A 15,937-nucleotide genomic window follows, 5' to 3' on the forward strand; every position below is an offset into this window, starting at 1 on the left:
GAATGATTTACCAGTGATTGGATCATTCAGGGATAAGATGATCCAATCATTTTGTTTCATCGGTTTGCTGTTAGAATAACGAAGCCTGTGGTAAAGATAGAAAGCTATGGATAATACCTGAAAAATAGCGTGCATTCTATAAGTTTGAAATGATTCCAATTTATTAATTTCTTGCGCCGGAGGAAATTATATTTTATACTTAAAATTAATCTATGGTTTATAGGTCTATTTTGGCTTCAACAGGATAATAATAAATCTGTTAGATGATCTGAAGAATCATGATTCATCGTGACACTGAACTACGAACCTAAAATGACTTCTAGCATCCATTATACATAACTACAGGAAAAAATTAATTACACAGAGATAAATCAAGTCTTCTCTTTACAAATCCTATTTGGTTGATAGGATATGAATGTATCTATTGAACTAGAAAAGGATATTGTTAAGAAATGTTTTATAATTACAATCCGCTGTCACGTGATTACTCTTTCCTTAATTGCATCGACATTAATCTTATGGTGTTTCAAGATTAACCTTCAGGGTTTCATTATAACAAAGCTCCTTCATATCCTGGCAATGTGTGGAGCGAAATATCCTTCACTGAAAAATGATCGCTTCTATGATCTCGTTAACAATCTTCTAAATATAGACAAGCTATGATTAATCTACAAAAGGACTTGTTTTCGAGTATTCTTCGCGAAGTGTGGTATAATCTTGGAGGAAAGAATACGGAATCCGTATTCTTTCCTCCAAGGTATAATCAAATATAAATCAATGCCATACCTTATTTAATTGAAAGCATATTTCGAGTTTTTCTTTTTCTTTGCATTGGTACTTCCCATTCGTTAATCAAAAAATCCAACCTCGTTACCAGGTTTCATAGATTTTTTGACCAAGAGGTCCAAGATCCCAGGGGCCGATGTAGCGAACACTCTTTATTTCTTACTTTTTTTCAATTATTTATTTTATCATTGATTGACACTCAATAATATGACCCTAATAAGATTTTTTATCCAATTTTAAATTCGTTCGAAATTTTACGTTATTTAAAATTATTTCCTGTGGAAACTAAATATCCTTTTTCTTGACAGTAATTTCCGTGGATTAAGAAATAGACTTCCCTTTAGATACGTGGGTAAAACACAACAAGCGGTACAAGAATCAATTACGCAATTCCATTTGTCTTCGTACTTAAAGTGATAACCTCGTTCCCAGGCACATTGCCTTTTTAATTAATGTGGTAGCGACACAAAAGCTCTTTCGTTCTCTTTAATTTGTGGCTTTGCACAAGCCATATAGCTATCTTATACAGCAGCCTTAGAGAGCCCTGGAAAAAAAATTGATCATTTTTCACAAACTTACAACGCCGCATAAATCTTCCATGTAAAAATGTTGTTTTAGAACGAAGCCGTAGTAACCATTTGTTTGCGTTTATTGTGGTAACATACGTCAAATACCTTAATTAATCAATAAAAATTACTTCGTCTTCAAGTTTCTTTGACTAGAAAAACTCTAGGCAGACCAAATAATGAGAGTAGTCAACGCTTATGTAGTATGCCCAAAAAATAGGATACGCGAGTATAAGCTAAATATGAAAGTTTATGTCACCAAGCAAGATTCATTTTTTAGAAAAGGAAACTGCTTATTAGCAAAAAAGTGATTATTTTTTATATCAACCACATTTAAGTGATAATTTTCTGTCGCAACTGCTGATTTTCTGCTGTGTCAAATTTTATAGGATATGCTATGAGAAAGAAATACAAGTGTTGCAACGTTAACATTTTTATTACTAATTCTACAATCCGTGAGCAGATGTACTTGGAGAAAATTAATGTACATTTAACGAGACAGCTCATTGTTAGAATGATCATAATTCCCTCCTTTTGGTTGAAATTAACGCTAATGTAATATTGTGACGTGTACTAATGCACATATGTTTCAATCACGTGACCGCGATTGTTAATTAATGCTTCAAATTCAATTTTTGTTGATGTTTATTTTGTGTGAAGAACTTCCGAAGTGACATAACTTTGAGATCATTCAGTAACAAAATAACAATTTATTAAGATCGGGTTAGATAACCAGTACTTCTGTACGAAATCAAGACGCTGTTTTTACAACGAAAAAGCATGACTGTAAGGAAAAGATTAAAAGGTTTTTCTAAAAACAAAAGAAGCTTGTTTAAAGATGAAGAAGAAACGAATTATGGAAAAATCGTTTTACTTGGCGACGCTGGCGTTGGAAAGACATCTCTTATTGACCGTATGGCGAATAATTCTTTCACTGAACACTACAACCCAACTGCAATTACGTCCATAGTCAACGCAAAGATTCTTATTGGGCAAAATGACCAAGTTAATGAACATTACACCTCTCGAATCAATCACAATTTTAATATTTTAAACAATAAAAACACTGCTAAAAGTAGTTTGGAAACAACACGAATTAAAGGACACAAAGATCGATATTGCTGCTTCCAATTCGTTAACACCAACGCTGATATAACCCATGTTGCACCTGTGACATATAGAGCCACCGTAGCAAATGTAAAAGGTGTTATTTTAGTGTGTGCTTTTGATAAAAGCGATAGTTTGAAGCATCTTAAAGAAATGTACAACAGTGTCCACTCTATAACTGGCAAAGTAGACATTCCTGTTGTTATTGCAGCTAATAAATGTGATTTAAAAAACACAAAAATATCAGTAGATGAAATTATGAGAGTTGCAGAAGAGTTGGGTGTGGGTTACTGTATGATCAGTGCAGCTTCATCGAATGGTTGTGGAAATTTAATACAACTGTTATTAAACGCCTTGCAAAGTAAAAGTGAAACTACTGAGGATATATTTTATAAAGATAAAAAGAAAGACGAAAATTGCGTCATCATGTAAAACTATCATTTCTAATGACGAGAACAAACTTTAATGTGTTGGTTGTAAAAGTTCTTAAGCATTTCTTTACATTATGTGATGCAGTGGTTAGAAAGACAGAATAGCAAATGAAAAAATAAAAAACGACAAAATTATTGTCTTTAACATTTATTTAAAAATATAAATAAAGGTACATTTTACTATATATCAACTTATGATTACACACCTCCCTGGAGGTTTGGAAACAAAGTTGCTTAAAGCATATTTCATATAATTTATTACCACTTTTATCCATAACACTCTGGTAATTTGTTGTCTAAACTATTACGTGTTACCACGGCCTAACTAGTCAGCCTTTATTTTAATAGGCCCAAAAAAATTCCATTTCGAGTGTTATTTGATTGAGGGAACAAGCAAACAAAAAGACTCGGGGGAAATATTTCTACAGATACACCGAAGTAAGAAGGTTGTATAAATGTATAAATTCTTGGTGAGTATATTAAAAAATCGAGGTAAAAATCCCATAAAAATTTCAAGAATCAAAGTTTAATTATGGTAAACAGCTAATTAGGCACCCCTAACTAAATAAGCGCCCTATCTGAATAACAGGACATCAGGAAATTAATAACATTTTCAAGGTTTTTAAGTTTTTTTCCCCACTCTTTAACTACTTATTGTTTTTTTTTGTTAAAATAAGGTTCTAAACACACATACACAAATTCTTGTTAGCAACTAAAAGAAATACATAAATATTATTATTCCCCAAATTATTTTGGGGAATAATGATATTTCAATGTTTTTGAGAATGATGGCTATTCAAGGTTTTTACCGTCAAAGTCTTATTTTACGTTTTTAGGGTTATCAATGCCTAGCATACCTAAGCGCTTGGTTCAGCAGATAAATTAAAAATAAGCGCCTTGTTAGCGTCTGTATCAACAAGATTCACCATGATTACAAGAACAACAGGTCTTACAAAAAAATAACCGGACATTTTATAACCTCTCAAACTGTACTTACAACCATTTAAAAATACATTATTTTCTGACCTCTGATTTTGGAAGAAAATTTTTATAAAAATATTTCATGAGCAACAATGTTTTGAGAAAGCACAGAATGAACATCAAACTTGTATAGTTTAAATAAAAAGAAATATTCAAATAGAGATGTTAGTTTATATAAATTCTTTATTTTGTTACTATTCTTCAGAAAACAGTGAGAAGGGCGAACACGCCATATACGAGTGCACAAGGATACGCTACCAAAGCTTGTTGATGGTCCATAGCTAGGACAGTTACAAATAATTTTGAGGCGGATAGGCTGCACCATGCTATCACCGCTATTGTTAGTGTCATACCAAGCATTCCTCTATAAGACAAAATTTCATGAAACAGCAGTTCTTTTAATCATATAGCACTTCTCAAGCAAGAAAGAATTACTACCAAACTACTTTCACTTTAATGATTTCTTAAAACAAAATACTTACGTTAAAGTCGTAACAACAGATAATCCAGACAACATCACCATAGGTAACAAACAATAGCCAAGCACACTAATGACACAAGTTAAGGTGACACCTGTCATACTCATCAGATTTAAAACAGCATACAACGAAAGACATCCCAAGACACCGACGCCGTAGATGTAGCCGAAGCCGTGAACTTTTCCAGACTATAACAAAATTTTGTTTTACTCAAAAAAACTTGGCACTAATTAGTAAACTATTGAAAAACAAAATGAGACAAAAATTATAAGTAACTCACAAGAAGTAAGAATGCACCAAACGCTACACAGAAAACTAAAGGTCCTGCTAAATCTGTATCGTCCATTATGCTAGGATCTGGAACTTCAAAGGGGTGTAATACTGATTTCGTCTAAAAGGAACAAAAGGAAATACTTGCACACAATATTGCAATAACACCTTTTCACGAATACGGAAGAACTAGTTGCATATCTTTAGGTACGTTTCCATACAGCAGTGTTTTGCGCCAGTCGCAAAAAGCGCCGCGGATTTTGATCTACGCATGCGCATTATCAGAACAATTCTGCTGGCATTGTTTTTGCATGCGCTGAGAAAAGTTGAACAGGCTCTACTTTTTGCGAGCTACATTTTCTGCTTTAACTTAAAAGCCAATGAAAGCGTAGCAATCTACTTGAATTATGTAAGAATTTTCATTTCAAGATGGCTAGCAAGAACGTGGACTTGCTTTTGTTTTGAAAATCTACAAAAGTCAAATAAAAGCATAATGTCAAATAAATAAAAATATGTAAAAAAAACAATTGATAAACCACATGTACATTATATATGACCCAATGATGTGTAGTAGTACGATAAGCTTTGTCAATATTTTTAATTTAGACATACATGATCCTATCCGTCCTGCATTTCTTGCGAAACTCTATAAAACACAGACCTGCTTTCTTTTTAGTATTTTTTTATCATACTCAAAAATCAGATGACGCAACAACATTTAATTTTTTCACCGTTTTGAACGCAGGGTTTTTTATGTTTCTGTTTCTCAAGTCTTCATATTATTATATTGTCCTCGTTGCGAAAATTGTGGGGTTCCTCTGTCTTTTAGACGTATTTGAATACGTGAGTAATCTTAGTAACAATTCTTCCTTTGAGGTATTCAGGCAGGAGTGTGATGACGACGCTGCCATGTTGTTCTGACGTATATTGCATTGTTGTTTATATCTGCGTCGTAGAAATATTTTGAAAAATCATGTCAAATTTTGCAGCAATGCATATCTTTTGTTAACATCAGTCATGTTTCTTGTGAGCAAAAAATAGCCAAATGGAAATGGTTTCGACGTATGTGATAAGAGCCACCACGCTTTTTTACGACTGGGCACAAAATACAGCCGCCTGGAAACCATCCTTTATTCGTATAAATTTTTGCATGTATTAATTGTTGCGCAATAACACAGAATCTATTTCCATCGTAATGAATCGTAATATATATATATATATATATTAAGAAAAATAAAATAAAATTCAGACTTTTAGACTTAAGTAAATGTTTCTTTTTTTCTTAGAAAAAATTAAATTTCCCCATATTAATCTTCGCGCAACACGGCTTGCGCGATATCTCTGTACCAAATCTCGCGCAATAACGAATTTTTTTGCGGAAATGCCCGAAAATTAATGCAAAATACAAATATTGTAGCTATTGTATAATAATATTGTAAAATATTAAAGAAGAAAAAATTCACTTTGCAAACCTCAGAAAATTCGTAAATGTTAATTCTGCATTTCTTTATTAAAAAAATATAAAAATGCAAAAGCACTACCTTTAATCCTATGTGTTCAAAATTGATTCCAAGTTCTATAAATAAAGCAAAACAAGAAATGATCAATTTATTTTATAACTTTCAATACATATATTGATGTAGATATAGGAATATATCAAATGTGTTAAAGTTGTTAAAGTGGATGTAAGCCCTCGACAGCTATAACGCTTTTTTTCTATATTATTTATTATCCATATTTATATTGCTTGTAAATTTATGTTTCTTCTTCTCCATGTACTTACACCACAAGACTTATGTGGAATATTTAGACTACTATGTGAAACCATGAGCATATTTATTATTAAATTCATACAAAGGTTGTGCTTTTAACCCTATTCGGTCCGGGGTTTTTCGAACATACTATGACCGGGGGGGGGGGGGGGGCGGATTCCGCCCCCCCTCAATAACTTTTCATAGGATTGTTCAAATTGAATCAAACTTGGCACACTTATAGTACGTCATAAAAGGAACAAAATGGCTGCAATAAATTTTTGCTTGCGTCAGCAAATTTTCTGTGACGTCACCAGAAGCTTGAAAATTGTTAAAAATGCCACTATCTGCTTAAAATATAATTACTTTTGTTCTAGAGCGAATTTTTACATTCTGTTTAAAGTTCCTGAAAGCTAAATAAAATGTGTTTAACATATCTTCCGGTTTTTACATGGATCGGATAAAAAATTGCCAAAAATTGCCCGAAAATCCGTTTTTTTCTGATTTTCGGGTAAAATCCGACAAAATCGGGAAATCGGATTAGTCACGTGTCAAAATTATTCAAAATGATTCTTCTTGATGAAACAAAGTTGTGTTGCAAGTTTCAAGTTCTAAGGATAATCCTAACAGGAGTTATTATATTTTCCCCATTATAAGGATTTCATAGAGATTTTAGGGGTAGTTTCGAGTAATGGCCAATATCAAAGCCTCTGAAAGGTATAGGACCTAAAAATTTAGCATACAGGTGTGTAATAGATAAATGTTAAAACTCAGTAAGTATCATAGCCATATAAGAAAGCAATCAGGAGTTATTAAAAAAAAACCGTCAGGGGGGGCGGAATCCGCCCCCCCCCGGACCGAATAGGGTTAAGATAGGTTTCCATACGACTGTATTTTTTGGTCTAGCTCATAAGTGTGAACTCAATGGAAATCGTTTTTCCACTTGGGAGAAAAGATGTTTAGAATAAAATATCTGCTGTGAACATTGTCAACTTTTTTCTGAATGGTGTTGCTATTTTGTGAATGAAGTGTAGAAAAAATTGTTTTCTTGAATAAAATGGACTGTGTAATTTCTTATTTTTCCTTTAATTTCATTGGTTTAAAAGCTCAACAACAAAAAGCGCAAAAAATGAATTAAAGAGAAAAGCTCTAGATTAGGCTTTTATATCAGTTTGCTTCATTGCACATGCTTGTACACCAGGGCAAAATTCAGTCATGTGGAAAACTACGTTTACAGTAAAACATTTCCTTGGCACACAGCTACTAACCTTCCAGCAGTGGTGGTTCATCTTCAAAATTGCTATAATTTCCACCAGCATTGTGTGCTTCATATCCATAATTTGGAGTCATAACAGTTGGAGAAGGTTGACTATATGGTTGATTATAGGCAGGATTGAAACCACCAGTGTCCCCAAAGCCTTGGTTGTAATCTACCCCATATCCGTAAGATTGCTGTTGATCATTACCATAATCATGACTGTTGATTGTATCCAGAATCATAAAATCCTAACTGGTCATTATATTCCATTATTGATTAAATTCTGTAATGTAAAAAGATTAAGTGTTAAGTACATACTTCATGACTTTATAAAAATGATGTTATTTGTTAACCCTGCATATATTAGATTAAAATCAGCATTAAATACTCCAGGACTGCCGATTTAAGCCATGTCCTCCCCTGGAAACAAAAGAGAGTGTATAACCCTCAACACTAGAGACTTAACAATCAGTTTGTAATAACTTGAGCAAACCAAAATATATTTTTATGCCCTTTAAAACCATTTGTACTTTGATTTACATAATTTTAATATTATTTACATATGACTTAGAAAAAAGGCTTTTCCCAAGCAAGGTTCTTTTGTCAATTTTTTTCCTGATAAAGTTGTGTTTACAATAATAACAGTTTCACTATGTCACATACAATGTACAGTCAAACCTTTATATATAGCTATGAAAAATTGGTCGCATTTAGTGATTAACTTCACGCAGTGGCTCAGTTTTGCAAAGGCATCTGGTCTACAAATTATTATGTAATATTTAAATATGACAAAGCTACATTCTATCAACCAAAGGTAAAAGTAAAACTTATTTTCAACAAATTGGCACCAAATTTGATATGTTAAGTGAGCTATAAAAGGTGTTGTATTGTAGTAAAATTGAATAATGTATATTTAAGAAATATCAAAAAGCACAAAACTGTGCACAAAAAGACGAATTACCGCAGGATGTTATTTGTTTACTTTCAGTGGCAGGCTCTTTGGCTCTGGCATTTGTGTAGCAGGAAAAAAAATTACAAGCATTTGGTAAAACAAGGTATTTTCCTGTAGATTTTTTTCACATAAACATTTTTTGAGGTTAAAAAGAAGAGCTATGTCCATTTGTATATGGATATACCAGAATAAAGTCTTTTAATAATTATAACAATAATAATTGAAAAAACCTCAAACAATATTTCACACTATATATAGAGAGAGTTAGATTGATACTTGAATTTAAGTCCTAACAATGCCTTTATGTATCAACTGAAAATAACTTTGCTTCATCTACCACGTTCGTCTTTTTTCATGACGATGACATAGTTTTAGTCAAAACCCTTAAATTAAGCAATAGAGCAAATGAATTTTGCTTAAGCTAGCGTATTCTATCCGTATTACGTAACTGCCTTAACCACTTAATCTCACTTTTCTCACTACTGTAACTTTCTCTTTTTCTGACAACACTGGATGGTTATGACATGATATTCTGAGACTTACGTCTCTACCATACCGTAATTCCTCTTTTTAGCTCCCGGGGGGGGGGCTTATTAAATTCTGGAGGCTTTAGACAGGGGGCTTAATAGAAGGGGGGAATAAAGGGAGGGGGCTAAATAAATAATAGAATTTTAAACACAATATCTATTTTTCAAATTAGGTTAATGTAAGATGTTACCTCTTTATTTTTTTTAATAAAGGGAGGGGGCTATTTAACTTTTTCAGTCGCTGGAGGGGGGCTTATTAGAAGGGGGCTAAATAAAGGAATAGGAATTACAGTATTATCAACTTTACAAAATCACGGAACTAGGCCGTTTTAGCAGATTCCATTTTATGCTTGAGCCTGAGGAAACGCTGGGCTGTTCACTAGCATTATTGCAAAATTGTTTTAGGGGATAGGTTATAGTCAAAGCCATAAATTTATGTGGTGAGGGGAGTTACCAGGTTGTCGCTAGAGCTGTTTGTTGAAATAATCACATAATAAGAATGATATACGGTAGCAAGAGGGTGCTGATAAGCCAAATTAAATTCACCATTGTCCTCAGAAACCAATTGCACTTTCCCGAACTCCCTGAAGCATTCCTGAAATGCAATTCCTTGTAACATACCATGTGGGCAACAGTTTAAAGAAGACACTTGAAGAGAAAGGAGTTAATAAATTTTATATATAAGTTATTTATCAAGTAAAACTTATCAAAACTATCAAAACAGTTCTTTTAAGAACTTTGCAACCACATAGTACAGTACAGTCTGAATGTAATCTACCGCGGATGCGAAACTTGCATAAATAGTTACACAGAACAATAATAACATAGCGATAGCTTTTGTAAATAATAACATGCGATAGCTTCTGTTTTCTTAAGAAAATAATTGTCTCGCTGATAAACAATGACCCCACGCGATCGATTGTTTAATCACAATAGGTTGCAAGATTAATTTTAACAATCTATTTTGGCAAACTCTTTTGAAATTTTTAATTGCAGTAATTAAATATAAAAGTTTAGTTGTTTGCTTTACATTAAAAAATTAGTCATCAGAGTTGAAATAGAAATAGTATTTTAATATAAAGTTACTTAGATAAACCTTTTCGACATGGACGCGATCGTATGTTTTTACGAAATCTGATCTGTCTAGAAAAGTTAAATTTGTCTGCGGCGAATGAAATGCTTTTTATATTGCATTTTAAAAATTTAAAAACAAAAAGCGGTGATAGAAAAAGTATGCGGAAAGATTATTTTATGTGGTTTGTTAAGAAGGAAATGTCTTTATCAAGAAATGTAGATATTGTATTTATTTCAGAATATAACCATTTGTTTTACAAAATTAAACCGTTGTTGTATTCTTTTAATAAAAAAACGCTCATATGTTTCTTAAATTAAACACGCTGGTATCTTTATAAGTAATTAAATCAACAATACATTCTCGTGCAATGTATTATAAAACTTTGCTAAATATTTTTAATATTTAATTACTTCATGTTAATACTTAAGGGAATAGCTTATTACATTTACATAATGCATCTCGCAATTACAAGAAATATAATACTCTGATACTTCTTCGCGAGCGCATTGTTTTTTAACACGCAAATATAAACTCGCAAAACCCTTAAGGGATTTAATTATAACAAAAGACAAGGAACTGCCATCCTCCACGCAAAGGTGTGACATTAGAGTGTACTGGTTTTTTTTGGGGTGAATACTTAATTTTTATTCAAAACACTGAACTCGGCCCAAAACGCCCCCTTTATCTAAAGAGGGTGCTGACTTGCTGGAAACGCCACAAAAACCACGGGGGCTGACGGTCGACTTCGTTAGGGTTAGAGTTCTAAAATGTTTTTTATATCATTTATTCCACAAATAGCTGTAAAAAAATCGCACAAAAAATAAACTGAGAGTACAACGACAAAATAGCACCTTCCTTGATGGGTTAAAAAAGTAAAAACAAACAAGGTAAAATAAAGCAAAACTTTTTGGTACAAAACCATCATTAGTGCATATAAAGTCTTACTATGTTACAATTATTCAGTCAGTATTTCCAAAAAAAAAACCTTTCGTTAGTTAGCTAATTATTCTTCCATTTGAACATTTTTTAGCATTCTTTCTCCTACGAACTAGGTTTGTTTTCACCCTGCAAAATTTTAAAAGTAACGATGTAGCACAAATGTGATTTGTCAACTCAGCAAAATGTCAATCATCACTACGGCAACAAAGCTGACCCGAATTGCCGGAATTGGTTGGAGAACACCACACCAGAGTTTGTTTGTTTTGAGAAAATCACACACCTAATATCGATACACTAGCTCTTCAGGAAAGTTCACAAAGAAGCATAGATAGTTAGCCAAACAGTTATTAGAAACATTCGACAAATCAGATACAAGTTTATAATTACCTATAGCTATAGCTAGATAGCTATAGGTAATTATAAATCTAGTTCGCTTGCTAAGTTCTGCGTGACGTAGTTGTTTCGGTTTCATTTTGAGAACAATGTGCATGCGCGCACTTTTGCCCTGTTGAATAAATTTTAGGTCTAATTTCCTCCATCAAACTGAGAATAAACAGAAAAAAAATAGAAGAGAAGAAACGGCATTACAGAGTTCGTTACTGGGGCTACCATTATGTTTTATGTTGGCAGAATGATTTTCTAACGACGGTACCGAACGGAAAGGATTTCTAGGCTAGGACTTCATTTAGCCAATATATATATATATATATATTATATATATTTTTTAATTAATAACTTATTATATATTTATTCATTAAAAATAATTACAATTTGATTAAAATTAAAATATAAATAGACTAAGGTTAAAGTAAAACTTTATTGTCAAAGGCTATGAGTCGCACGAGTGTTTGACTGAATAGAAGAGAAGTGCGCATTGGTGACTAAATAAAATAAAAACTTTATATTCTGGCATCTACACGGGCAAGATCAAAATCATTAACCACCTCTGTGTGCAACTTGGTATTAAAGGATCTGGAACCTCTGAGGCAAAGCAAAGCAGATTTCATTATTACGAAGGTGAGTTTACATCTCATCCAAGTCATTATTTTATCGTATTGTTCGCCGGATTTCTGTGAAATTTTTTGTGCAAGAAATTTGTGAAATACAGAACATTCTTTGCTCATTCCCCCGTTTATGGAAAAGACAAGTGGGGTGAATGTGCCATGTTTGTTATCTAATACACGCTGATTGTATTTACGTTTCTTTTCAGCTTCATGCTTCTTATATATCTTACTAATTGACGTTTCAATTTGCGATGGGGCATTTACATTGGTCAAACGTACATCGAAGTAAGCAGACTGTCCTGGACGCCAAAAACCCCTGGCTCTTACATCAAGCCTTGCTTCATAGTTGTTGACTGGTGAAAGCTTTGACTCGATTTCCACATCATTACAAACTTTTTGCAACAAATTCGCTTCGAAATCACGTACGTTGTTATGACGCATGGTCACAAAACCACCTTTTTTACAGCACATGGCATGGGTGGCATTGAAATCATCTCCGCACGCACATTTTGATGGAAGATTTTTCACTGAATGATTGTATCTCAGCGCAAGTGCATCTGGAAACTCTTCCTTTGTAAGATCGAAACCTTGTTCCTTTAATGGTTAAAAGTTAACTTTTTCACTATTCTGTTCCATTGCCCGTATCTCACTCCTATTCAGCTGATTGTTATTTTCGTCTTGACGGCGGCACTTTCTGTTAGTATTGGTATTCTAAGGCCGCCAGTTTTTATCGATCTTTTGTGAAGAGCTCTTTCACTTTCCAAAATGGTGTTGCCCAAAAGATATGGTAAAAACATATCGGATATGATCATATCTAGGGGTACTAAATATTCTTCCATACCAGGTATTGTATGCATGAAATATGTAAATTTGTTTAACTCGCCATGTGTAAAAGCTGCAAAGGTTGCTTGCGGTTCTGTCAACGCTATTGTTGAAAGTTTTTTCATTTCTTCACACCATTGACTAGTTTTGTAATTTGCATATTCATCACGAAACTCTTTGCTTCCAATTGAAGCTCCAAGATGTCGTTTTCCTGTTGTCGTAAATTGTATTAATGAGTCGCTAAAAATTTTTCTGGCTTCAAGTTCAATCGCTTCACTTTTACAAATCATCCATGATTTACTCTCGTTGACGTAATAAGCGTAGTTTTTTTCGTCTTTAATCACACCGTCCCACCACTTTTTTAAGCCAATAATTTTACCGGCACCAGTTGCATCATCTGCCAGCCGTACCTGTTTCAATGTATAATGTATCAATATGCTCCTACCAGTGATGATTGATATTGTTGACGGTATGCGCCCTGTGGGGCTTTTTGCCCATGGTTTATATGATCACCTCCTGAAACGTTTATACGATTCAGCGCCGTGTTGTTTGATTATTGTCGAGGTGTGTATTGGCCCGTCCAAATATTAAAAGCCTAACAGGTTCTGGGGATGAGGTTGGTTGTAAATTTGTTGAATTTTGAGTGTGACAAGTTTGGCTGAAAGTTCTATGGTTGAAAAAGGAAATCAATCTTCTGGAAACACTGCTATACCCAACACAAAATGGTTTGAAAATTGAAGTCTTTGACGGAAACTTCAAAAAAGGAAAATATTAAATTGAATTCAACAACGCAAAGCTCAGGTGTGAAGACTTTGAAAAATCATTCCGAAACCACTGTTATAAATAAAAATCAAGCACAAATCAAGATTTGGGGTTAATCATACGTTAGATGACAAATCTTCAATGCCACATACGACGAAGTTGTGTACTGGAGACGAAACTTGTTTTTACTACCAACAGGTGCAGCAGGGAAGAGATATATTACTGAAACAATAAGACTCATAGAGATCTGGAACCAACAATTAGATTTATTGAAGGGAATTTCTATCAAAGCAGTTATGACAATGCCGATGCTTCTACTACAAAAATCATCATACAAGCCCAAAGTGAAGGATCACTCAAAATGTCTTAACCGTAGATTAAATCTCTGGGTGGAAGGAAGATTCGATGATTTGAGGACTATACAATCTAAATCCCAAAACCAAATTCCCTGTATACTCCAGAGGAGTGCGCTAAAAATTTCGCAAAACTAATGCTTCAAGGAAAGATACATGCTGCACTAAGATTATTGGATGATAGGATGTCTGATGGAGTACTGGATCTAACTGATGAGACACTCCAAGAACTGCGGTTGAAACATCCAAATCCTGTTGACGCTGATGAATCTGTGCTTCTCAAAGGGGAAGTCCCATTTATCGATCCTGCTATTTACAACAACATAGATGAAACAACAATATTGAAAGCCGCACTTTGTCTAAAAGGTTCAGCCGGACCGTCAGGAATGAATTCAGATGGCTGGAGACGAATATTAGTGTCAAAGAATTTTGGAAAGATCGGTTTAGAATTGAGATCATGTTTGACTCGGTTCGCGAAAAATCTTTGTACAACTGCATTCGATCACACAGAAGGCAAACTTCGTGTGCGTGTGTAAGAAACTTCGTGTGCGGTCTATCGGTGTGGGGAAGGTTCTACGAAGGGTGATTGGAAAGTCCATAATATCAGTAATCAAACCGGGAATACTTGATGGTTCTCTCCAATTATGTGCCGGTCTACCTTGGCAGCTGCTTATGATATGACAATTTTTGAAGAAGAAGGAACAGACGCATTACTTTTAGTAGATGCTACGAATGTTTTTAACTCACTTAATCGGAACGTACTACTTCATAATATCCGATACATATGTCCAGCTATGTCTAAGTATATACAAAATTGTTATAGCTCACCATCAAGGCTGTTTGTTATGGGTGGAAAAGAAATATTATCGGCAGAAGGAACAACTCAAGGTGACCCGTTCGCTATGCCAGCTTATGCAGTTGGAATTGTTCCTCTCCTCCCGCTGTTGAAAAATGACGTGGAAGATAGAAAGTTGAACATAACTCACTGCGCTTATACTGATGATCTGGGAGGTGCCGGAAAAATATTTGAATTAAGAAAATGGTGGAATAAAGTTGAGCATTATGGTCCATTATTCGGCTATTATCCTAAAGCATCAAAATCATGGTTAATAGTAAAGGATGAACATAAATTAGTAGCTGATGAAGTCTTCAGTGAGACGGAGATAAACATCACTACAGATGGAAATAACTATCTTGGCAGCTTTTTAGGTACACGTGATGAGAAAGGAAAGTACATCGTTGGGTTGGTAAATGAATGGATTAATCAGATAAAGAAGTTATCTAAAATTGCACTTTTTGAACCACATGCTGCCTATGCTACTTACATAAGTGGATTTCAACACAAATTTACCTATTTTATCCGATCACTTCGGGATATGAGCAATTATATCAAAGTACTGGGCGATGTTATCGACAATACGTTGATCCCAGCATTGACAGAGGGACATAAATGTACAGAAAACGAGAGAATATTACTGAATTTGCCAATTCGCTATGGTGGTATGGGAATTGTGATATTAGTCGAATCGTCAAAGAGAGAAAATTAAAATTCTGTTGAAATGACAAAACAACTAGCAGAAAGAATTAAACTACAGGAAATGTCCTATAAATTTGACAAACAGTTACACAATAATATCAAAAGCAAAGTCAATAAACAAAAACTAATGTTATATAACGAAAAACTGGAAGAAATTCGCCAACACATGACGAATGAGCAACTACGAGCAAATGATTTGGCGACAATAAAAGGTGCTTCAAGTTGGTTGTCAGCACTCCCAATAAAATCTGAGAATTATGCACTCAACAAAAGAGAGTTTTATGATGCCATACGTATGAGATATCGGTGGGATTTGAAGTTCCTACCAACAATTTGT

General features: G+C 33.9%; 2 protein-coding genes across 2 annotated transcripts; one reads left to right on the top strand and one right to left on the bottom strand.

The window, feature by feature from the left end:
- Nucleotides 1-2,132: 2,132 nt before the first annotated feature.
- Nucleotides 2,133-2,891, top strand: LOC130653897 (GTP-binding protein Di-Ras1-like). The gene has a single exon (XM_057456394.1). The coding sequence runs from the start codon at nucleotides 2,133-2,135 to the stop codon at nucleotides 2,889-2,891; it is 759 nt and encodes a 252-aa protein (XP_057312377.1).
- A 131-nt stretch (nucleotides 2,892-3,022) lies between these two features.
- LOC130655040 (protein YIPF5-like) lies at nucleotides 3,023-8,072 on the bottom strand. The gene is made up of 5 exons (XM_057457741.1): nucleotides 7,640-8,072; nucleotides 6,162-6,196; nucleotides 4,631-4,741; nucleotides 4,354-4,538; nucleotides 3,023-4,235 (listed from the first exon to the last, which is right to left on the bottom strand). The coding sequence occupies exons 1-5, from the start codon at nucleotides 7,869-7,871 to the stop codon at nucleotides 4,073-4,075; spliced, it is 726 nt and encodes a 241-aa protein (XP_057313724.1). The 5' UTR covers nucleotides 7,872-8,072; the 3' UTR covers nucleotides 3,023-4,072.
- Between the last annotated feature and the right edge of the window lie 7,865 nt (nucleotides 8,073-15,937).

The sequence above is a fragment of the Hydractinia symbiolongicarpus genome, chromosome 8, assembly GCF_029227915.1.
Source record: "Hydractinia symbiolongicarpus strain clone_291-10 chromosome 8, HSymV2.1, whole genome shotgun sequence".
NCBI classification, from domain to species: domain Eukaryota; kingdom Metazoa; phylum Cnidaria; class Hydrozoa; order Anthoathecata; family Hydractiniidae; genus Hydractinia; species Hydractinia symbiolongicarpus.

Bases quoted from the DNA above. Each gene is read 5' to 3' on its own strand.
- LOC130655040 (XM_057457741.1), bottom strand. From the start codon at position 7,871: ATGATTCTGGATACAATCAACAGTCATGATTATGGTAATGATCAACAG. The intron at 6,197-7,639 runs GTTAGTAGCTGT...CTTTATTTATAG, and splicing joins TGAACCACCACTGCTGGAAG to AACTTGGAATCAATTTTGAA. The intron at 4,539-4,630 runs GTGAGTTACTTA...ATTTTGTTATAG, and splicing joins TTGGTGCATTCTTACTTCTT to TCTGGAAAAGTTCACGGCTT.
- LOC130653897 (XM_057456394.1), top strand. From the start codon at position 2,133: ATGACTGTAAGGAAAAGATTAAAAGGTTTTTCTAAAAACAAAAGAAGC.